General features: G+C 43.3%; 2 protein-coding genes across 3 annotated transcripts; both read right to left on the bottom strand.

Annotated features, from left to right (window-relative positions):
• Nucleotides 1-1,668: 1,668 nt before the first annotated feature.
• On the bottom strand, nt 1,669-11,445 carry LOC121354068 (lysozyme g-like). Its single transcript, XM_041468411.1, is given in 6 exon segments — nt 1,669-1,799; nt 2,175-2,219; nt 2,222-2,309; nt 3,256-3,438; nt 4,046-4,144; nt 11,389-11,445. Coding segments are annotated over 6 exon segments (603 nt in total).
• Nucleotides 11,446-11,711: 266 nt separating this feature from the next.
• LOC121354119 (lysozyme g-like) lies at nt 11,712-16,069 on the bottom strand. Of its 2 annotated transcripts, XM_041468505.1 has the most exons (5): nt 15,962-16,069; nt 15,052-15,141; nt 13,915-14,114; nt 13,551-13,689; nt 11,712-12,795 (listed from the first exon to the last, which is right to left on the bottom strand). In XM_041468505.1, the coding sequence occupies exons 1-5, from the start codon at nt 16,002-16,004 to the stop codon at nt 12,665-12,667; spliced, it is 603 nt and encodes a 200-aa protein (XP_041324439.1). In that variant the 5' UTR covers nt 16,005-16,069; the 3' UTR covers nt 11,712-12,664. The 2 variants fall into 2 exon arrangements, with proteins under 2 accessions (XP_041324439.1, XP_041324438.1); XM_041468504.1 differs by lacking the exon at nt 15,962-16,069 and having other exon boundaries at nt 15,052-15,253.
• Nucleotides 16,070-22,276: the final 6,207 nt, after the last annotated feature.

The following is a 22,276-nucleotide window of genomic DNA, read 5'->3' as shown; positions in this document are numbered from 1 at the left end:
GTTCAAAGGAAGAGATATATCAGGACAGGGACTTAAGAGGTGGAGGCACCGTGCCGAGGGAAAAGGATAGGCTGTGGCAGTGGCACTGAGGAGTGTAATGACCCCTATGGCCAGGCTGAAGGCAGAAATGAGAATTTGAGCTGAAATAAAATAGCATGGAAGAAGTGATGAATTACTTTTTAGATAAATTAATAATTTTTCCTTTTCTCACCTCCCTCCTTTCTTCCAGCATCTGCACAGCATCTTGTGTTGCAGTGTGTTGTAACTGCAGTCTCTGTGAGGTGTTGGTCGTATTCCCACAGGGAGGTACGAGCTGGAATTTGAGCCCTTTTAGGGGACATGTAGTGCATGCAAGGCACAGGGCATTCTCTTAAAGAGATGGTGCAAGTACTAGGACACAAAATATTAGGCAAATGGATCTTGCTGCTGGTGGATAGCACATAATAAGACTTGGGGCTGGATGGGTGTCCCAGAGCACCAGGGCCAGGCTGGCTCAGCCTTGCCAGGGACGTTTGGGATGCACGTCCGTGGCACTGCGGCCTGGGGAGCTTCCAGCAGAGGGCTCTGCCAGCTCCATCCCACACGCTCTCAGTATGGATCTCTGGCGCTGCAGCCTACAAAAGTGCCGCAGGGTATCCCGGAGGGCCTGTGTTAATGAAAAGGCTTGGTACCGTTCACAGCTAAAGAAGTGTCTGATAAACTATCGACACTGCAGGCTCCCACACAGAGAGAAGGGAAAATACATAGTACCTGTTATTTCTGAGTAAGATGCAGCTGCAAGAGATGTTTACAGAGATGTTTAACTGACAAGCTGATAGTTCCAATGAAAAAGAAAATAGTTTTTAAAAAACTTTTTAATGTATATGTACGTTTGGGTGTTTCTGAAATGGTATTTCCCCCAAGGGCTCCCACTCTCCCACAGTTAGTCTGCTATCCCAAACCTTCTCTGTATGAGCATACATTCTCTCAAGATTTGCTCTCAAGCCCTAAAATCTGAACCAGCAGTGTGCGCAAACACAGTGTGTGTCCACACCCTTTCACTAATGGAGCTTTGTAATGCTCCACGTAGATCTTTGTGAAGCACAGGTAAGAGACATTGCCTTTCTGTGTAGGGAGCAAACAGACTGACTTAAGATGATTGCAAAATTCAGATTGGAAAGTACCTTTCTAGTCTCTAGTCCAATCTCCAGTACTGAGGCCAGATGAGGTTGCTCAGTGCTTTGTCCAGTTGGGTCTTGAAAGTCTCTGACAGGGACAGCTCAGCCTCTCTCCACAGCTGGCACTGCTGTTTTGTACAGCTGTTAGATGTGTATTGACAGATAAAACATAAGGTGGGTAAAATCTTACTAAGTAGTGTTACAACTTCCTTGCAGCATTAATCTGCTGCTTGAGAAACTGCAGGCACAGATGAAAACTCTGGATATTCTCATGGTGTAGGATGAAAATTAAAGGCCAAAGGTTAGTTACATTTTGGACTATTAGCTGTGTTATCTTTTACATTAGTCTTTTAGCCTTAGCTGGAAAAAAACCCCATTGCAAGTTTGTTCTTGTTCCTGGCTTCATTTTCCTGCCCCAATCTTATTGTTTCTGGAGGAAAAATTCAGAATGTTTTTAATTAGAAGCAAAGTATGCAATCAGGGCCTCAAATCTAATCATTACTCATAGATCTCAATATCCATTTTTCTTATAAAACCTGGCTCTCACATCCACATTATTGGTATAGTTGTGTGTTTTGCCAGTATCCATTTTGTCATAAGTCTGGACAGTGTTAACTCCTGCATTATAGGCTGAGATCCCACCTGGAAGGAGGGTGAAAGAAACATGTAAACAGAGGTGCTGCATCAGTAAATAATACTTCAGATTTGCCAGAATAGGCAACCAGGAAAGGTTACTTTTTGTAGGTGGGTATAGAACAACAAAACAAATGGAATGGAGAGGAGGGGGAGAGCCCACCCTTACTCCTTGCAACTCGAAAATGTCATGGTATTTGCCAGGTTTCAAAAAAATCCTGCTGGAAGGCTAATCTTATTCCTCTATTCCTTTTAGTGCATACTAAGGAATATTATTCCACATGAACATAGGGACTGGGATGTCTTTAGCTTTCTGCAGTGCTTACAGCATTGTCATGCTTGAGTTTATATATGTGAAGTGTTTCAAAGCGGATGAAACTCAACCTCTGAGGTGCCGTTCCTTTGTCCAAGATGGAGATTTTTTTCTGGATTTATCATAATGTATAAAATCTCAGTTTTTTATCCTAAGTTCTCTTCAGTGTCCCATGGCTCGTCAATCTTACGGTACTGTTTGCCAGCCTGAAAGTGAGACGGCAACATCACCACACCAGATACCCCACTACTTATCCAGAGCTGCTTGTGTTCATTTTGGTCCTTAATCTCAGGATTTACCTCTTTTGTAACTGTATGGAGAGGACACAAGCACTTCTCATGGCACAGGCAAAGCCAGCCGATGTCTGAAGGGCAGATATCTGGACACAGAAGAGGAATGCCAGTCCTACTTCCTTGTCTGTCAGAGCCTTAAAAAACAGCCCAGCTGCTGTTGTAAAGGTGACAGTATGCAGAAAGCAGGATTGCTGCTGCTTCACAGCATTCCCAGGTGCAAGGTGACTGCCCCTCTCCTCTCCAGCTGAATCAAGACTGGGAAAATCCATTTCCTATAGGGATCTCTCCTTAATCCATGAGGTAGTAAAGCACGATTCTGAGAGGGCTGGAGCTGTTACAAAAGCAGATCCCATGCATGCAGCAAATGTTTAGGATTTTACAGATAAGGCTACAGCTTGGCGAACAAGCTAGGCACAAACGTAGGCATGAATAATGAAGCAAGATCCCCCACAACCCAGGCCCCTGTGGTGCATAAAGTGTAATTAACCTGATGGTAGTAGCTGCAGCCCACAGCATGCTCAGTTTAAAAAGGTGCTTTTTGAAACAAGACTTATTATCTGAATGTGAAATAAGAACAATTAATCTCTTCAATCCCACAGGAGTGCTGGGAAACAATTATCAGTTTCACAGTGTAAAAGCATTCTGCTCATGCACTGATGCTCAGCCAGGTCCTTCCCTGGTGCTGGAAGCTGACAGCCTGGTCAGCATTGGCTTTAGCCTTGTCAGCATCAGCTTTAGCCTGGCCAAAGACTTGTTTGAAACGGTTTAGGGGGTTGCCTTTGAAAAAGTTTCCTGCCACTCTTCTGACTCGGCTTCAAAGGAAGGATGAAATTTGTGTTTTTAAGAAGGTTGGCCATACCTGCATTAAGCCAAATGCATTCTCATGGTCACCCAGGCCCTCCTTCAGTTCTGTCCCAGCCCTTGAAAGATAATACCAGCAATCAATCACAGCTGGAGCAAGACCCGCACCATTGCCAGCTTTTGCCATCTTGGCCTGGTATTTCTCCATGTTCTTCTGCTGTCTTCTCTGGGGCAGGGACTTCTACAACATGATGTGAATGACTTTGCCTTTCATTTTAGAATCCAAACCCAGTTTTTCTAAAGGTCGTTATGGCTGAGCTGACATTTTGAATCCTTCTGAATCTGTTTAGAGTGAAAGAAAGATAGAAGTGACTAATTTTACTGAAGGGTACCTTAGAAATCAATACACAGATGATATAAAAGACATTTTTCTTCATATTCAGAGGGCATTTCTGTAGCATGCAGATTGAAAGTGAGGTGAGTCTTGTTTTAAATCTAACCTTTGTGTGGATTAGTCCCAGATTTTGTCCCTTTTAATTTAGGACTATAGTGGAAAAATGTTCAGAAGTTCAGGTTTTCAGGGAAACTCTCAGTGGAGAGAGAAAAGTAGGTTCAGAGGTTGGATACACCCAGCAGACTTTCATTTTTTCTGTGATGGTCTTAAATGTTATCTCAAAGTCAACCCTATTCCCAGCATAAACTTATGTGCCCAAGTAGGATCTTTGTTGGTTGTGAAAATATCTGCTTGCTTCGCAATGACTGAGAGTCAGAGACCAGGATCCAAAATAGGCATGAGCTTGTGCATGGGTGCAAGGGGGGAATGAACAGCTGAATTAGTGCCTACCTACACAGCTCAGACTGTCTGGTTTCACAGCTGCCCCCAAAGCTCCAGTTGTGTCAACATTCAGTATATTCCCACAATGCCCTGAACAGCCGAAGAACACGTGCTGGTTTCAGCTGAAACCAGCACAGGGCAGTCTTTAAAACCAGATGTCAGGCCAATGCAATGTGTGAGTCATGCTGTTAAAATGCTTTCAGATCCCTGACTGAAATCCATGGCATCCTTTTGATACTAGTGCAGGTGTTTGTGCTAGCAGGTGCAGTCATGGTCTGCTCTGGAGGGGATTACTCTTACTCATGCTAGCTCATGTGAACTGGTGCTTTGTGCCAAATTCATCTCCCCTAATTACCTAAAACTTAGCTGTCTTAGTCTAAGCTTGTGACTTGGGCTGCCTGCATGGCCAGTGGAGGAAGGCATCTCAAAAAGAGGCATCTCAAAATCTCTCTTCTATTCCAAATTTTTTTTTAAAAGTAAAGAAAAAAATATGAGAGTCAATTGAAATCATACACTATTTATTGGCTCCAGCTTGCTTTTCCATAGCTCCAAGAAAATCAAACAGAAGCATCCTTCAATTACACCCATTACAATTTATCTGACTTGCAGATTGTTTGACTTGCAATTTATCTGCATTTATCTGTTGTCTTAACACACCATTGCAGGAGGGAAAACACACAAACATCAACTGAGAGGAACAATTCACCTAATGGAATACAGACTTTGGTACAGTGAATCATTTACAAGAACATTAGACAAAGATCACAGACCTGACATGTTTGCTGCAGGATGTCTCCCCATATTCTCAATGCATTTCCTGGAGACAAATGGGCTTTGTGTGTGCTGGCAGTGTTCTGGAACAGCTGGCTCAGTGCACTTCCCACCCCCGCTGGTCTTACAAGAAACAGAAACACCTAACAACTTGTGCATCCTCCCAGACACAACAGGGATTCTGTTCTACAGCAAAAAACACAATTAGAACTGAAAAAAAAAAAAAAAAAAAAAAAAAAAAAAATAGCTTTTAATTTAATTTTAAGTCCCATTGCTAGGAACTGTGGAGGAGCCTTGTCCAAAAACGGCTGCTCCCCTTCAGTTCTTGGAAGCAATAACATGCTGACAATGGGAAAATGCGCTTCTGGATGTAATGACATTTTTGCAGGCAAAGATCCAGGAACAATAACATGACCAGAGCTGCAACTGCTCAGCATTCGGACATGCAGAGGCTACGCCAGGCCCCTGTTATCCTCTTTTGCAGAGAAATACAAAGGTCAACAACCCCAAATTAGCAGGCGGTGTGGGTTTCAAAGCTACTGTAGCTGTGCAGCAGTAAGGAAAACAGCCACTGGATGGCAGAACTCCCGCGGCACAATCTATCCTGACCCCCTTCTCCCCCACGGTAGATTTTGAGGGTGTGAAATGCCGTTTTGCTCTTTCAGCAGCTCTTTTACATTTTTATCGGGGGAATTCGTCCCGTGTCATTGCACTGAGAGATTTTGTAAGTTTTTTGCTGTACCGTTGATACTTTCCATAAAGAACCAGCTGCAAAAAGTCACAGAGCTCATGCATGGAGCTCTTCATGTTCACAATTATGACTGAGTGTAAAGAAGGTTGAAATAGGAAAGAAGACAGGAAGGAGAATAGAAGAGATGTGGCTCAAAACAAGTGACATTTTAAAAATTCAAAAAACACCAAAGGTGATTCACAAACCAGTAATCTCCAAATGGTCTGTGCTACCTTTATTTCTGGGGCAGAAACATAAAGGATGTACTAGTTTGCTTCTGCTAATCCAGTAATTGAGGCACTCCCACCATAAACAACTTTATTCCCTGCTCAGATTCTCTATAAAAACCTCCTTTGCCACACCTGGACAATTTCACCTGAATTCCCTGGGACTTTATTTATATTCAGCTAGCTCTTCAGACTCCAGCTAGAGCAACCTGACAGCTCTGCTACTGAAATATTTTGTGCATGTGGTAAGTGTAGGACATATACCTGTAGTACCTATAACAAGGGCCACAATAATCCATTCAGTATCAGTATCCATGATCGATTAACAAGAAGCTCTTCATTGGTCACAAGAGTTGCAGGGGAGGGACAATTTGGTTTACCCAGAAGCCAGGCTGCAGGGCACTGCACCAGATCTAGTACCAGCAACTCTTCACTCTTCTTTCATGCGTCTGGCAGGAAGGAAGAATTGCCTCTGGCAATTAAATGGTTCAGGGCAAATATCTGTGGGATAATCTGGTCCTGTATTATGGCATTTATGGCTCAGGCATGCAGCTGTGCCTTTTTAGAGTTTGTCTTCATTTCTAGAGGAAAGGTACAAAAATATGCTGCCAGGATTTTTATTATTATGACGGGAATCTATAAACCTGGTTTCTGTAACTATGAACACATCCAAACCCCTTTAAAATTGATAGTTTCTTGATCTGAATCAGCTAAGGGGTGGCTGAATAAGCAGGGAATTAATAAAATAAAACCTGATTTAAAGGACAAAAATGAGTCAAATTTCTCCTTGCCTGCTTTGGAACAAGAACCTTTCCAGTTCTTGGAAACTGAGTGTTTGTGGAAGACTGAGGGCTGCAGCAGTAGAGTCTCAGGTCAGGCACATCCTCACTGTGTGGGTTTTTCATGTTCTTGAACATTTCTTCTAATTGCTAATTATCTTAATAAGAGGTGGGTAAGAAATGAGTTATCCTAGTTATGCTTTCAGGGGAGAAACTAGGCTGACACAAGCTTCCCAAGGCAATCAAGCCCATTTAAGCTGTGGGAGGTTACCCAGCCCCTATTGGGAAGGCACGGTGGTCTGGATGCTGGGAGAAGGTCTGTGTCCCAACGCTGCAATATGGCCTCATGAGGAAATGCAGGGATTTGTAGATGGGTGAGACATGTGAGGAACTGGAAAAAACATGGATGAGAGGTGCAGCATAGAAGGGGCAGGCTGCACCTGAGTTGTAGCAGAGACAGCCAGTGTCAGTGGAAACTGAAGAGCTTTTAGAGGAACATTTCCACTAGAAGCTGGGGAAAGCTGACAAATACAGGGGAGTATCTAGCTTGAACTCATGTGATCTGCAAGGTGGACAGGGCTAACATTCAGTTTACCTCTGGAAAAAACATGAGGGAAATAAACAGCACAATCACAATACGTGAGAAAGACAAAATAGAATGCAGTGGCAAGGATTTGGCACATGCAGTATTAACCAACAAAGCAAAGACAAACTTGCAAGTGTCTTTGTATGGTTGCTAGAGACTTCAAAATCAAGCCAGAACCTCCAACTGCAGCCTGGACCAAATGACAACCCTGACAGAGAAGGTGTCTCAGAGACTTGGAGGAGGCTAGAAAACCAGTGAGCACTGCCAGCCTCGCAGGAACCCCTGAGGAGGATGTGGAGGTGTGATGCTGTATGTAGAGTGATGCTGTATGTGAAGGATAAAAATGTTACAGCATAAAAATATTACAGAAAGAGAAAAGCACCCTAAAAACCTGTGGGTGGAAATCCCAGTTGCTACTGATAAAAATGCTGTAGTAGGACTGTACTATCCTTTTTGAGTTCTGTGAGAGTGGTCAGTGAGGCCAGAGGAGCACTAAATGTGGGATGGTGGCATGAGTGGGAGCCTGCATACTGGCTGGATCAGTGCCTCATCAGCATGAGGTGTAGAAGCAGAATTTTTTATTGCAATAAATCCCTGCTTCTAGGACGAGCTGGTTGAGGAACCCAAGGAAACAAATGCTAGAGAGGCACAAGGATTTTGTTTGAGGGATGATGGTGGGAAACTTCTCTGAGGTTGCAATCCTGCAACGTGATCTCTTTTAACACTGAAATGGGAAAAAGCAGGCTGTGTGCATCCAATATGGGAGTATTCAGTTTCAAGGAAGGCAATTAAATAAACTGAGGCAAACAGTTACCCCCAGCTGCAGCACTGGCTCCATAGGGGTCCCTGGGACCACAGACTGGTGCCTGTCCTGGGCAGTGTAAGAGGCACTGTCCTGGGGACAAATTGCTGGCTAGGAAATCCCAGCCCAGTTTTGCAATGAGTAACAAAGCAGAACAAACACAGTTATTCAGCACTGCATTGATGTGCTGGTGTTTCTCTTTGTTTTCTGCATATCTCAGGGAGATGGACATGGACATGTGGCTCAAGCAGATCCAGCTGCAGCATTCGGAATCAACCATCAGAACAATCTGTTCTCCCACGTAGCTTAGGGCTCTGACACAACAGAGACTTGGTTTTGACAGTGTTTTCCTGCTGCTTCTGTTACTGCTGAAAGAGGTTGTTTAATTGGTCCCTCTGCCCGGTTTCTATGAAAGCCAGTCATTGCAGCTCCAGTCTCCAGGCAGATCCCTGCCTGAGCCACGGAGGGATCAGCCCATGCCACCTGCAGCTTAACAAGTTGATGAGAGAGAAAGACTCCACCTCACACTTGCTCTTTACTGTAGGAAGCACATTTAAATAAATTTCCCAGTAGTAACATCAGTTGTGAAATCAAATCACAGGACCCCAACACAGAAGGTTTTTCTTCCCTGTCTGCAATTTGTTTTCCATTTGCTGACTGCTGCTTCTGATTCAGCAGTGTTAGCTTGGAAAGGTCCTTAAACAATACCTATTGCATTTCCCCTCTCTACAAAACATGACTGCAAAGAAAGCAGGTTTAGATTAGATATTAGGAAGAAATTCTTTACTGTGAGTGTGGTGAGGCCCTGGAATAAGTTGTCCAGAGAAGGTGTGGATGCCCCATCCTTGGAAGTGTTAAAGGTCAGGTTGGATAGAGCCCTGAGCAACCTGGTCTAGTGGAAGATGTTCCTACCTATGGCATGGGAGCTGGAACTTGGTGATCTTTTAGATGATCTTAGGTCCTTTGAAGCTCAAACCATTTTGTGATTATACATGATGTACAGCTACTTTTACATGTTGGTCTTGAATGTTGTTTAAAGCACCTAGGAAATATTGCATTGCTTGATTATCCTGAAAGATTTTTAAGTATCCAATGAATGTGCTGCTAAACTCGCTGCTATTTGTCTTACCCTCAATGGGAATGGAAGCATGTAGGTCCTTGTTCTTCATTTCTTTTGCATATTAGAAAATCATAAAAATCATAACTGTGTGCTTTCTCTCTCTCTCTTTTTTTTTTTTTTTTTTCAATTTGAGCGGGAGTGGGGGGAAGATCGAATTCCTTATTTCCACAGGCTGTACTTTCCATCAGGGTTGTGATTGTCCTGAGCATATTTTTGTTGATGAAACAGGCTCAAGCACTGTTGCCAAGCCTCACTGACTGACAGCTGAATAACTGAGGGAAGTTACCCCAGGTGCTTCACACAAAGTGCTGTAACAAAGATAACCCCCTAAATGAGATATTCCTTTTTTGTTATTATTTCTTCTGTCTCTGGCATCAACTTTGCTTCCGACTAGGATCCCCAGTCCTTTCTGTGGGATGGTTGCCCACCTGCTACACTGCTGCTTGACCTCATTGAATGTTTTGTGTTTAATTGATTCCTGTGCTTTGGTTCCTAACAGGTGTTCACAGTTTCTAACCACAATGGAAGTGCTCATGTTCCCTTTCCATGTAGCCCACGGTTTGATAGCTCACATCCTCTGTTCATTTTCTAACTGCAAATTTCAGAGAAACTGCTGTGGGACAGACTTGTGTATCTCCACCTGAAAATCTCACCAGTTTGGCCAGAAGCTGCTGCTAACCAGTGCTTTTTCCACTTATTTTAAAGCCATTCACATAGGAGGGCACTTTATATTTCTGCTCAAAGTGCTATCGACCTCATGATATGACACAACCATGGCTTCTCTCTTGGCCACTTACCCAGTTAGATAAAGATATTAATTGATCTGAGATGGTTTTTGCCTGCCAAGCCAGGCTGCCAGCACCCTCCTGACAGTTTCATGCTGCTTTGTTGTCCCACAGGATCTCTTGAAGGAACCATTCAATCCTTTACTCTAGAACCTTCCTCAACGTTTCAGGCAGGTGTCTTGATCTTTGATTCCCAGGACCTTTCCTTCCCCTCTGATTTGTTTTTTCTCTTTCCTTGCCTGTACTTCTGCTTTTTCTGATATGTTACTTGGTATTAGATAATTTGCTTTGCAAGATGTCTGTTTTTTTTGGTTTTTTTTCAATAGGCCATGGGTCAAAAGAGTGACCAAGAGTGCAACTGCAGCTGCTCTGTCTACATCAGGCAGAAAAGGAACTTCCAGTAACATGGACAGAGGTGACCAGAAAAAGATCAGAGAGGAACAACAATCTGAACTCATTATTTGTCAGGAAACCTTTTGCTCAAATCTTAAGGCAGTATGCTACTGTTAAACTTTCCTTGTTTATTTGCTCCTTCCCACCAATTTTTCAAGCTTCAATTCATTTTCTGCAGAGATTTTCTTCAATTGATTGCAAAGTGCTGACACCCTAAAACAAAATTTGGAACAAAATATGGAATTTCCATAAACTGGAATTTTAAATAGACTTTAAAATATAAATAATCCTTTGTAGTGATGCTGCACAACTCAGCAGACAGGTCTGCAGGCCCTTGGGTGTTGCTACCACGACATGAAGCAGCAGCTTCATAGCTTCAAATTGGACTCCTGAGGAGCTCAGAGATCTGCAGGGCTGGCAGCACCAATAGAGGTGACAAGGAGCTTGCTGGCAGCAACTGAGGATGACATAAAGGCAACCAAAGAGAGCTCCACTCTTGTTCACCCTTGGAACTCAAGCCCCAGCTTGTACACACAGGCAGCAATGAGATTCCCTGCCCCATGTGAAGTTTATACTGATCTACCAAAAATTCATTCACAGGCTTTACATAAGAGGTTTATGTAATGCAGGTTTACATAACATAATGCACCAAAGGCTTCATCCTATGAATTTTACATAAGTAATGTTAAGTAGACAAGCATGTGATCCATTTCATAAGTTTGTATTACAAGGTAATTATTTTAGTAAAATTATATGAATATAGTGAAGAATTCATTAAAGATAATATCAATATCTGTGGTTGCTCAACACTGAACTGTTTATGGTAGTCTTAAGAAAAAAGATCAGTGATATTTGAGACAACCTAGGGTTCCCTCTCGTCTCCAGAGGTGATAAAATTAGTTTGCTTGTAACATATGTTAATCATGCAGAGTCTTTGCCATGATGGTAAGCAGATGAGTGACTGGCAAGACAAGGGGCACAGTGTTAAAAGTCTGCTTTTGCTCTGCTGGCAAAAGCTGTCTCCAACCCAGCTCTCATGCTGCCTTGTGTTGACCCTGCCTGGCAGCCCAGGCACGTGCACAGCACTGCTCCTTTCTGCCAGGCAAAGACTGCCAGGAACATCACTTCTGCATCAGCGGTGGTGGCAGCTGGAAGAAAAGTACCTTGACACCTCCAAAATGGTTATTTGAAAGGCTAAATGTGAACATTCCTCTTACCATGTTCACAAGTTTGGGTCAGCAGCCAGGCTTAGGCCCTGCTCTTCTGACCTACCCAGTCTGCAGCTCCATTATCCCCTCTCTGTTATCAAACTGAGTTTGAGACCCCTTCCAAGAGTACTGAATGGGGTTATTTATTTAAGCTGTAGATTGCTACCCACTGAGCCCCATGAAAAAAACCAAAAAACAACAACAACAACAACAACAACAAAACCAAAAAAAACCACAAAAAAACCCATTGGGATTTAACATTTATCTTTATTTCTATGTTGTTCTCATTATTGTTCTCCAATTAATAAATTGGCACCAAGAGACCCATCCCTTTCAAACAGACCAGAGCTCATTCACTTCTATCAGAAACTGGGATTCCTGGCAGAGAGACCAATGCTGAAATGCTTTTAAATTTGGAGGAAACTCAGCATAAATGTGCCAAAGCTAAAGCAGGAAAGGTTGTGGGTTTTTTTACCAAAACTATTGCTGTGATACAGCTCCCGGCGTGGGTACGTATGGGGCTGACTCCTGCTCCAAGGGCTGCTTTCTGATGGAAAGGCATTTTGCCTGCTGTGGCACTTGCAGTATTTTCCATATAGATGCCCTGATGAGGTCCCCAGTTGCACCATGGCCATGGACTCAGGAGACCAACCAAAGCAAGTTTAGTGTTGTTCTCCTGAAGGCTGGCTACAGGAACACTCAGCTACTGCAGAGACCAAAGGCTCACTGAGAAGTCTCTCCATTGCTCCTTAGCCAGCAGCACCAAGGCAAGGAAAAGAGGGCATTCATCCCCTGCATTGGCCATGGAGAGGGAAGAAGGTGGATGCAGATGGGAAGAGCACAGCTGATGCCCAGGGAGAGCTGTTTGTGTCCACGTCTGGGAGATGCACAAACAGCCCCGGAGTGCAGCTTTGAACAGGAAGAGTCACCTTCCTCACTCAAAATTTAAGCATTGCTGGTCTGTCCCCATCTGCCTCTCAAAGGCCCTGAGCTTGTGGGATCTCATCCCTAGGGATCTCCTGGAAGTCAGTGCTGAGCTTGCCCATCAGCGAGCGAGGGGCTGGGATTTGCTGGAGCGAGCAAGGTGGCATTGGCAATGCCACCAGCATCGGTCCTGCCAGGAGACCTGAGGAACTGCTGTGGGTACTACAGCACTGGGCTGTAGTGGGTACTACATCACTGCTGGGCCAGTCTGCAGAGGGGAGGCTCCGTGGTGGGGTGGGTTTAAGACCTAGAACCCATTTCTCTTAAAGAACTGGGCTCGCCTAATCACGCTGTTGACGTAGTTGTAGTCTCTGCTGCATGGGTCTGCCTCGTAGACCTGGAGGTTGCCCATTCTTGCATGGTAGGTGCAGATTCCCCCTGGAAAGAGTTAAGAAGAAGTTGTTAAGGGCTTGTAAGTAAGAAATAGAGATTGAAGAGCAAAAAATTGTAGCAAAAAATGCCACGCATCTCACCAAACAGGAACTGCTTGACAAAGTGCTAATTGTGCATTATTTTTGAAAAGTGACTGATTTTGTAAAATCTTTATTGCTATAGTGAAGGATCCCATGACTCTCTCCAAATGCAGGTGGAAATGGAACACTGTTACTAGAAAAGGGTAGTCAGAGCAAAGGAAGGGTAGTCAGAGCAAAGGAAGGGCAGTAGCAGAGCAAGGAAGGGAGTGTAGGAAACAGCATACAATGAACAAACCAGCACACAGATAGCACGGACTACAAGGAAACCTGGATTGCAATCTTCCTGGACAAAACCTAACAGGTTGCCACAATAATCCTGTTGTGTTGTGATGCCTCAGTTTCTGCATTCTCCAGTGACTTTTCTTTAGTTGCTTTCTATCTTATTTATCCACCTAACAGCCATTTCTCATTGCCAGTCTGCTGATCTGGTACTGCTTCTGTTAAACTAGAAAACTCTGGTTCTGGCTGTTATTTCAGGGCTTTGGGGGTTTCTTTTGTTTGTTTGGGTTTTTTTGTGGTTTTTTTTTTTTTTTTTTTTTGTAAGAGATCCTGTAAAATCTGCCAGACTGATGCTCTTTTTCCCTTAAAAGTGACACCAACAAACACACAGCACTCCCATCAGTCAGTCTGTCCCTCCCTAGCACAAAGCCCATTCCATACCTCTCAGCTGCCGGTCCCAGGTCCAGGTGGGATGTCTTGCCCTTACTTCATTAATGGAAAGAACCAGGATATTTGAGCACTGATTTATGTGTTCTTCACTATCCCATGGCACAGAAGGTTCCAGTTGCTGCCTGCTGATCTAGGAAAGACAAGCAAGAAAATGGGTTTCCTCTGAATGCCACCCCCTCTTCATTGCACTCCCAGGCTTTGACTCATTGAAGTGACCTTATTCAGGACAGCCTTTGATACAGAGGCATTGCAATAAAGCGCTCTTTCAAACACAGAACAGTCATTTGCTAAGATAAAGCCTTGGGGTAGGCACTACATGACTGAGCTGTTGGTCCCGCTTATCACCCTGGAGTACCTGCATCAGGCCGTACTTCTGCTGCCCCCGGTCCCAGCCGTTGTCCAGGAGCAGGCCGACACGGCTCTCCTGGGACATGATGGCACCGATGAGCGCTGGCTCCAAGCACAGGTTTCTGGCTACTCTCTTGATTGGGATCTCGTATCTCCTCAGGCGTGGGAGGTCTGCCTCAGCAGTCCTTCGTATCATGGCATATCCTGCTGTGTAGGAAAAGGGAGACTTGCACAGAGCCCTGTCCAAACCCCTTGCTTCCCCCTTGAGCAGGTGTGTCAAAGGAGTAACTCAAGTTTTTAAGAAGTTGGGCAGTGGGGTTTGAGGAACAAGCACAGCTCTATTGCCTCTGACCATGCTGGTGTTCCACTACCCAAGGATGACCAGGGGAACAGGGAGGCTTCTTAGGAGGTGGAATGCATGGTCCTTGTCTTCTGCTGCACTTCTGGAGTCAGAAAAGTGAAGTTTCAAAATGGATTTGAAAAAATTGGGGGTATGTTACTATAGATTGTCCACACTGCAGTAACAGCTGTGTTCCATTTCTAGAGACTGGGGGCTTTTTTAAAGCAAATTTAGAACAGTTTGAACACAAGCAAGCAGGTTCAGATCTATGCTTGAACACCTGCAGTCAGGTGTCTGCCCTGGAAGAGCCTTCATCCCAGGAACATGGTAAAATCCCTGGAGATATCAGCAATATGAATGTGACATAGTCAGCTGTGTGCTCACACCAGGCAGTAACACCAGGCAAGAAAGAGAAATGTGAAGCACTGACCAGCTCAGCCAACACGCCAGCACTCAGGACCTGGCTCTGTGTATCTTACCCTGGGAGCAGACAAGCCCAGGGGCTCAGTGAGGAGGCTGATGCTGAAGTCCTGGCTGATGAAGAGGCTGTTTTAACTGAAAAGAGGTGGTACTATTTCCTTTTGCTTTGAGGCCAAAGATCCTGACTATTGGACATGAAGTTTGTCCTTCCACTTCCTACCACGTATGGTGGCTTCACCTGCTATTTTGGGAGAAGAAGTGTTGCTTTCTCCCTTTTGGCTGATTGAATAGCTGCACCACATTTAATTTGGCAATGACAGGAGGTAAGGCATCTCTCTGTCAGGTACAAACATGTCTATGAATCAAGCAATAAAAGACACATACCACAGTCAGAGGCTCTTGCAGGTGTACAGGATATCGTGGGGGCTTGAAGAGCACTTATATCGCCATAGCAACTGTAACTCATGGATGGAGCTGAAATATTAAATGGAGCTGTTTGAGCACATAAGATCTCAGAGCAGTATTGTTCAAGTCCTGCAAGTGCATACAAGTCAAGCATGAGAGAGTCCAGACCTGCAATCCACATCCCCTTGTGTTGGCCCTGCTTGTACAGTGGCCACTGGTCTCCATCAGTAAAGTTATCAAAGAAAGGTAGAGAACAGAAATTGGTTCTTTTCTAATTGACTATTGAAGCAAATGGATCTAAGGACTCTTTAAATTAATATGCACCTGCCCTGTTAGGTCTGAAGGCTGGTGTGGGAGAGGAGAACCAAAGCCTCTGCATTTACTTCAGAGGGCAGTTCCCATTCAATGCCCCCAGTGTTTGGAACCACCCAGATGATGGCTGGCGGTAGCTGAGCACCCTGGCTGGGATTGTCTGCTGTGTCCCTCGATAACTTGGTGAGGAATTAATTCAGGAGAATGCTTGCCTCGGTCTGGGAAAATTAGCCTGTTTCCCCAGTAACTGAGGAACAAATAGCCTCCATCAAATAGATTACCACTTTTGTGAGACCATTTCTGAGAAGACAGGGGTGACTGGATAAGGTTAGCTGGGAAAACCAAGAGGAAACATGGCTGTGACTCCCTTGGTTTCAGTCCCATCCTCCAGATGAGCTGGTTTAAAAAGCACACGTGGGCAGCAAGCAGCTTCATCCAGCAGCTGAGGACCTTCAGCCACACAGGATCTTACAGAGCCATGCAGGAAGGGAGCCTCAGGCCTACTGCACACTTCCTCTCCAAGGTCCTTCTGCAAACAAACCCATGTGCTTTTGACAGCAATTCAAACCTGTCTTACCAACAAGGGCTGAAAGGCCCAGCAACAGCAGTGCGGGGATCATGGTGATGGCTCTCCTCAGCTGTCCTGGGAGACCTGGAAACACAGTGGTTTGCAAAACATGAAGAAATTACTGCTGATTTTCAACAACAACCTAGCAAAGTTGGCATGCCAAAAGCTTCCACCCTGAGGCACCAGACAGGGATGGCATTAGCTGAAGAGGGGTTGGGTGACAGAGGAACGTTCTCCCCTTAGGGAGGTTGGGACCAGGAAGGTCCCTGTTGGCAGCCTGGACTAGCAGGGGCCTTTTTAGCCCCGGTCAGTTGTCACTGCTTGCTCACACGGCCCCTCCTGAAGGCCCATAGTGTGTCTTTATGGTGAGCAGGTCCACTAGCTTTGCTTTAGTTTTATAGGTGTTCGAAGTCCAATGTGCTATAAAATGCACACAACCCCTGCCTCCCTGCTCAAAAAGGATTTTTCCTTGGCTCTTGGAAAAGCTTGCTTTCAAAAATCAATAACTATGACACTTAATGCTCTGCTAAGAGCATGCAAGGCAACTCCAACATTTATTTGGTGAACTAATACTTCTCTGTGTGATACTGGCATATAACCACTTTACTAATAAATGTGTGTGTTGTGCCTATTAATAAAATTCAAAAATATCATCAGATGATAGCTATCAAATGCAAAAAATTGACTGTATTTGCCTTGCTGATGAACACATTTAAACGGAGCAGCTTTTATGGCTTACAATTTTTTTTTCCCAAGCAGATTTCAAACACAAAATACACCATGAGTCTTGTAAGCAATTAAGACTAATCCTGTTAACACTTGAAAACACATTATCGGTTTTAATAGCATGTGACCGTTTCTCTAGCCTGCATTTCTACTGCAAACCAGATTATATGGATGCAGAAACACAAATAATCCACCAGTATCATTGGAAAGACTCTCTTGTCCTGACTGAGTTTTTTCAGGCCAGCAGTGCCCATGGCCAGATCAGGTTACACCCGGTAGCTCCGAGCTCTAACACTAAGACTAAGTATTCACAAGCCCACATCAATACAGCTTGATCCAACACCTATGAATTCAATGGCAAATCTATCTGTGTCCCTGTTGAAAGCTACAGGATGTCGCTGTTTCCACCTGCAGGAATTTTTTTTTCTCTCCACTCCCATCACAAAAACCTCACAGGCCTTATGTAGAAACACCATAGCAATCACAATATTGGCAAAAGGCTAAATCAAAACAAATCAAGGCTTCTGGTTCTAAATAAATATTCTGTAAAGTGAATTCAGACTCACCTGTATTCAGTTGTCCTCCCTCTGAGGCAGGTCACTTGATGACTTTTATATATATATGTAGGAAAAGGTATCCACCCCATGGGGTTTGGAATGTTAATTCCTACCTAGTGTGGTGACTGTTTTAAAGAACACTAAGTAATATATATTAAGAGCTTAGAACTCCAATGATTTCTTTCATCCAAAGATTTGCACAAAGGGTGGTTAGTCAGACTCAGGACAATTCTGTGAAAGGAAATAAACACTGTTTTTCCTCCATCAATAAGCACATTGATGCACAGTAAATGACTTGCAGAAATTATTGAAATGAATCAGTGGCAGAGGCCAGGTAAAAACCAAATCCCTGTGTAGTCCTCTCCTTGCTTTGCATCTGGACGTATTTCTGGAAGGATTGTTTTTGTCTTGTTTCCTCAATGGTTTCAGATAGGCAAGCTTTTAATTAAGTAATCATACTTAATTATCACACTTTAATTAAGTACTATATTAATTTTAACAAGGTAAATTAAAGAAAATCATCCCACTGCTTCATTGTTTACAACAAACCAAATTCAGGATGGGCACTTGACTACTTTGAGAGCGAGGTAGGGTCTGAATTTAAGATGTGGGGAGACAAAGAAACTGGTCTCTCATCAACTGGAGTTAGTGGGGACACACAGAGGGGCTCTGAAAGACTTGCACTTTGCAGCCAAGACACTTTTCACATATCTAAAACAACTGAGTCATTTGGAGAAGGAAAGATAGTCTGGGAAGCCAGTGCCCTTCAATCCTGCTCGTTTGCCACATTTTTCTCTTCCCTAGACTGTGCCCAGCGTGCATGGAGGTAAGGAAGGCCAAGATTTTCTTCTGGTGGCTTTCTCTTCATTATTTAATGCATCAAAAATCCATCTATTTCCCATTGCTCTTTTGGGACTGATGTGGCAGGTAGGAAATGCTGTTTTGGCCAGTTACTAGTTAATATGTTCAAAACCAGGTTACTTCCTGTAATCAATTGTTACAGGAGGTTTAGTATAAGGGTTAAGGTGAGTCTTAAATATAGAACTCCTACTGAAACCTTCCCAGAGATTACAACAAAGCTAGGCAATCATTCTTCATGCATGAACCTGGTATCTTCTGTGGTATCTCAGACTAGACTATCGTGTTATCCTTTTTACTGGTTTTTAACATTTTGAGCAGCAGAAGGTAAAGTTTGACATAATGCAAGGTGCACATCTTTGTGGTGTTGTTATGGTCTAAAACTTAGAAAATAGGAACATCACATGTACAGTGTGCTTTAGTCCTTTCAAAAGCAATAGCTACTGATTAAATGCTGGAGGGAAGGACAAGAAGAAATGATCTGGGAAAAGCTCATAGTGCACAGCTTGATGGCAGCAAAGCCAGTAGATGCATTCATTTATCTCTATATAACAAGACAATAAGTTTGTATTAGAAAGAGATGTATTCTCTCAAATAGACTATAACAATTTAGTATTAACATCTGGGTATCCTTTATAAAAACAGCATCATGCTAGTCACAAAAAACTAATGTTCCTCTAATGTTCCTGTCACTGAGCCTGTGTTCATGCTGAAGACTTGGGACCTTCTTTGAGAAGCAGCCTATAACCTTAGGTAAGATTTGTTTCCTAATATGTTGTCCACTTGCTGATGGTCCTTAAGATAAAATTTTGAATTGAAATACTGTTTGTCTTTGCTACATATTTTTCTCTTTCATTTGTTACCATGTAATCACATTTTTCTATATTTCACAATAGTCATATGAATTCTTAATGCCTATTCTGCATTGCATTGCTCCTTATATACTCATTGAGTAGTGGATGTTATGTTTTAAATGCAAGGTTTTTCATCTGTGCTGCTATAAGCTCTTAGGTCCCTGGGCCAGATTCCTTGTATTCATACAAATTCCACTGTAAGCCCAAATAAGAGGATACTTTTTCAGCAGTGTTATGGACTTTTTCTTGCTCAAACTCTCTTTATCGACACAAATTTTTCTAACTGCCTTTTAGAGTAAAAGCCAAAAGCAAGCACCCTTTATGGAAACATGATCATATACACTGAATGGAGCAGGACTCTCAGCTAGTGCATTTGTCCAAGGCACCACCACCTAATGAGAGCTGCACAATGTTAAAAAACACCATCTCCTGCTAAAAGGTCTTTGTGTGGCTGTGTAAACACAGAGCATTGAGCGTAGGCGAGCCACTTAATGAGAGTGGGCTGCATCTGGTACTAGTACAGCATATTTTTTCATTTTTATGATAGATTTAATTTGGAAATTTTCATCAGGAGTAGTGTCAATACTTATTCTCCTTGTGCTGGGTTTGGTCAGCACAGCATGTGACTGGGAGGGAAGGGATGGAAAGTCAAGGAAAGAGGAGGAAGTCACTCATCAAATAGTATCTGCATCTTCTTAAATTTAAGAAGCAGGGAAGATTCCTGGTATTCATGGGCATCCTGGCATTAAGCTGCAGTCAGTGACCACAGACACACTTTCTCTGTGGTCTGTCAATGACACTGTTGGTTACATTCAGGTAAAGGGAGAGCAGAGTGGACAAAAAAGGTTACCTGACACAATAGCATTTTCCACTTGTCTTACATAAACTAGAAAAGCCACTCCTGAGATCTAAAGCAAGATTCAGTACCAATAGCTCTTTCCTACTCACAGATTTTCACTTTATTTGTTTCCCCCCTCCTGCCAAGGGTAGTTTTTTACATTTTGCTTGATGGAGAAGGGATGAAAATGGAGCATCATTTTGAAAAGGACTACATGCTGTACATGTTCTCTTTCAGGTTGCAGGTTTTAGCATCACATGTCACTGGGTGGTGAGAATACCATCTAAAATTACTTGGAATGATACTCACATTAATTATTGTCTCCATTGTGAGTTTCAACTTGTTTCATAACATCGACAGGCAGATGAATTTCTCAGGTTGTTCCTTTTGTCTCGTATGTAATTACAGGTAACGCCAGGTATTCTTAGACTTTGTAACTGCTTTATAGGGAAGCTGCCCATCACTGCTGACGTAGGTTGGATACCTACCACTAACTGACCACTTAAAGATGTATCTGTAGCATCATCTCAGACAAATCCTCTACTGTTGTCCTTCCCAGCTTTTAAAGGGACACACCCAATTTAATAACGAATTTTCATAGTTTTTTCTTTCTAACATCTAGTGTACCTGGAAGTAATCACAGAATCATTTATGTTGGAAAACACTTCTAAGATCATCGAGTCCAGCCATTAACACAGCACTGTTAACACAATTCCATCACTAAACCACACCCCTAAGCACCATATCTACACATCTTCAAAAGTCCTCAAACTTGTAAGACATGAGGCTATCAGTTTTCACTCTATTCAGAAGTGAACAATTGCTGAGAGTCCCAATCTTTTCTTTTACCTTGCCTTTCTGAAGAATGCAAATGAGCATTGAAGTAACATTTCACTCTGCATCTCTCTGGCCTTCACATAAAGTATGTAAGGCCAGTGGTGTTTTTGAGGGAGGGAAACAAGTATTTTCCTTCTGTTCTCTAAAATGAAGTTTTTAATTTCACTGTAGGAAAGGTGTCCTAGCAAAAAGGTCACTGGATTGGATTCTGTGAGAGCTTGTTCACATCCCATCTTAAACACAGATCTATCACCTAAAGCAAGTAATTCAAAGTTTGAGCCAAGTTAGGGTCTTGCACATGGGGCAGGGCAATCCCAAGCACAAATACAGGCAGGAGGATGAATGGATTGAGAGCCCTGAGAAGGACTTGGGGCGTTGGTTGACAAGAAGTTCAACATGACCCAGCCACGTGCACTCACAGACCAGAAAGGCAACTGTGTCTGGGCTGCAGCAAAGGCAGCTGTGGCCAGCAGGCCGAGGGAGGGGATTCTGCCCCTCCACTGCAGTCTCATGGGATCTGGGCTCCCAAAGTAAGAAGGATGTGCAAATGCTGGAGCAAGTCCAGAGGAGGGTCACCAACCTGATCAGAGGGCTGGAGCACCTCTGCTATGAAGACAAGCTAGAATTAGGATTGTTCAGCCTGGAAAAGGAAATACTCTGAGGATACCTTATAGCACATTCCACTACCTAGAGGGGCCAAACAAGAGAGTTGTGGAGGAACCTTGTACCAGGGCATGTAGAGATAGGACAAGGAGGAATGGCTTCAAACTGACAGAGGATAGGTTTGGATTTGATACAAGGAAGAAAGTCTTTGTGTGAGACAGTGAAACAGGTTGCCCAGAGAAGTTGGGGTGCCCCATCCCTGGAAGTGTTGAAGGCCACACTGTATAGGGCTTTGAGCAACCTGGTTTCATGGAAGATGTCCCTTTCCATTGGGCTTGGAACTGAATGATGTTTAAGGTCCTTCCAACCCAAACCATTCTGTGTTTTGACGATAACTATTAAGGACATTTCTGTGTGCCTGGAATTAGTGATACAAAGAACTGAGGACTGTTAACATTCTAGAAAACAAACAGGAAACCATTTCAGGCTTTTTTCTAGGGTGGTGCACTAACAAGAGAAATAATTAGCAAGGAGGAAGTAGATCAGGAAGGTAATTAATGTTGTTCTGTGTATTACAATCATCTGATTTTCATACAATGTCATCTTGGGAAAAGCCAATCATTACTGGATAGTGCATGGTTTGCAAAGAAGGTAAGTTAATTTTTAACCCTTTTTTATAAGAGTCACATGTTGAAGTCATACCACCAGGTGGGTGATGCTTGAACAGGCTGTGTTCCAAAATGCACATTATATTAACACAGATTCCACATTGAGCTGACATAGCTATGGGGCTACTTGACCAGTGTTGGCTTAGTTCAGGCAGCTCAAGCCATGGCTATAACAATTAATCAAAAACCAAAAAGTAGCTTTAGAATATGCACCTTATGGGCTCTCTAAAAGTAAGTTTTCTTAACTACTTCCTTTCCATCAACAAGCACCCAGTATTTCTCAGTGTACATGCACTGAAAATTAATTAACCAAATTTGAACAAGGTGTTTTTGGGTGCTCTGGGGTGTTATTACTGCTTTAGCCAGTTTGATATGTTACCTTA

This window comes from Pyrgilauda ruficollis, unplaced genomic scaffold (assembly GCF_017590135.1).
Source record: "Pyrgilauda ruficollis isolate IOZ18807 unplaced genomic scaffold, ASM1759013v1 scaffold22, whole genome shotgun sequence".
Taxonomy (NCBI): domain Eukaryota; kingdom Metazoa; phylum Chordata; class Aves; order Passeriformes; family Passeridae; genus Pyrgilauda; species Pyrgilauda ruficollis.
This window is presented reverse-complemented; position numbering and strand designations above follow the sequence as displayed.

Coding starts and splice junctions, on each gene's coding strand:
- LOC121354119 (XM_041468504.1), bottom strand. CDS start 15,253: ATGTGGATTGCAGGTCTGGACTCTCTCATGCTTGACTTGTATGCACTT. Junction 13,690..13,914: donor AGAAGTACGGCCTGATGCAG/GTACTCCAGGGT, acceptor TGTCTTTCCTAG/ATCAGCAGGCAGCAACTGGA. Junction 12,796..13,550: donor CTGGGACCGGCAGCTGAGAG/GTATGGAATGGG, acceptor AACTCTTTCCAG/GGGGAATCTGCACCTACCAT.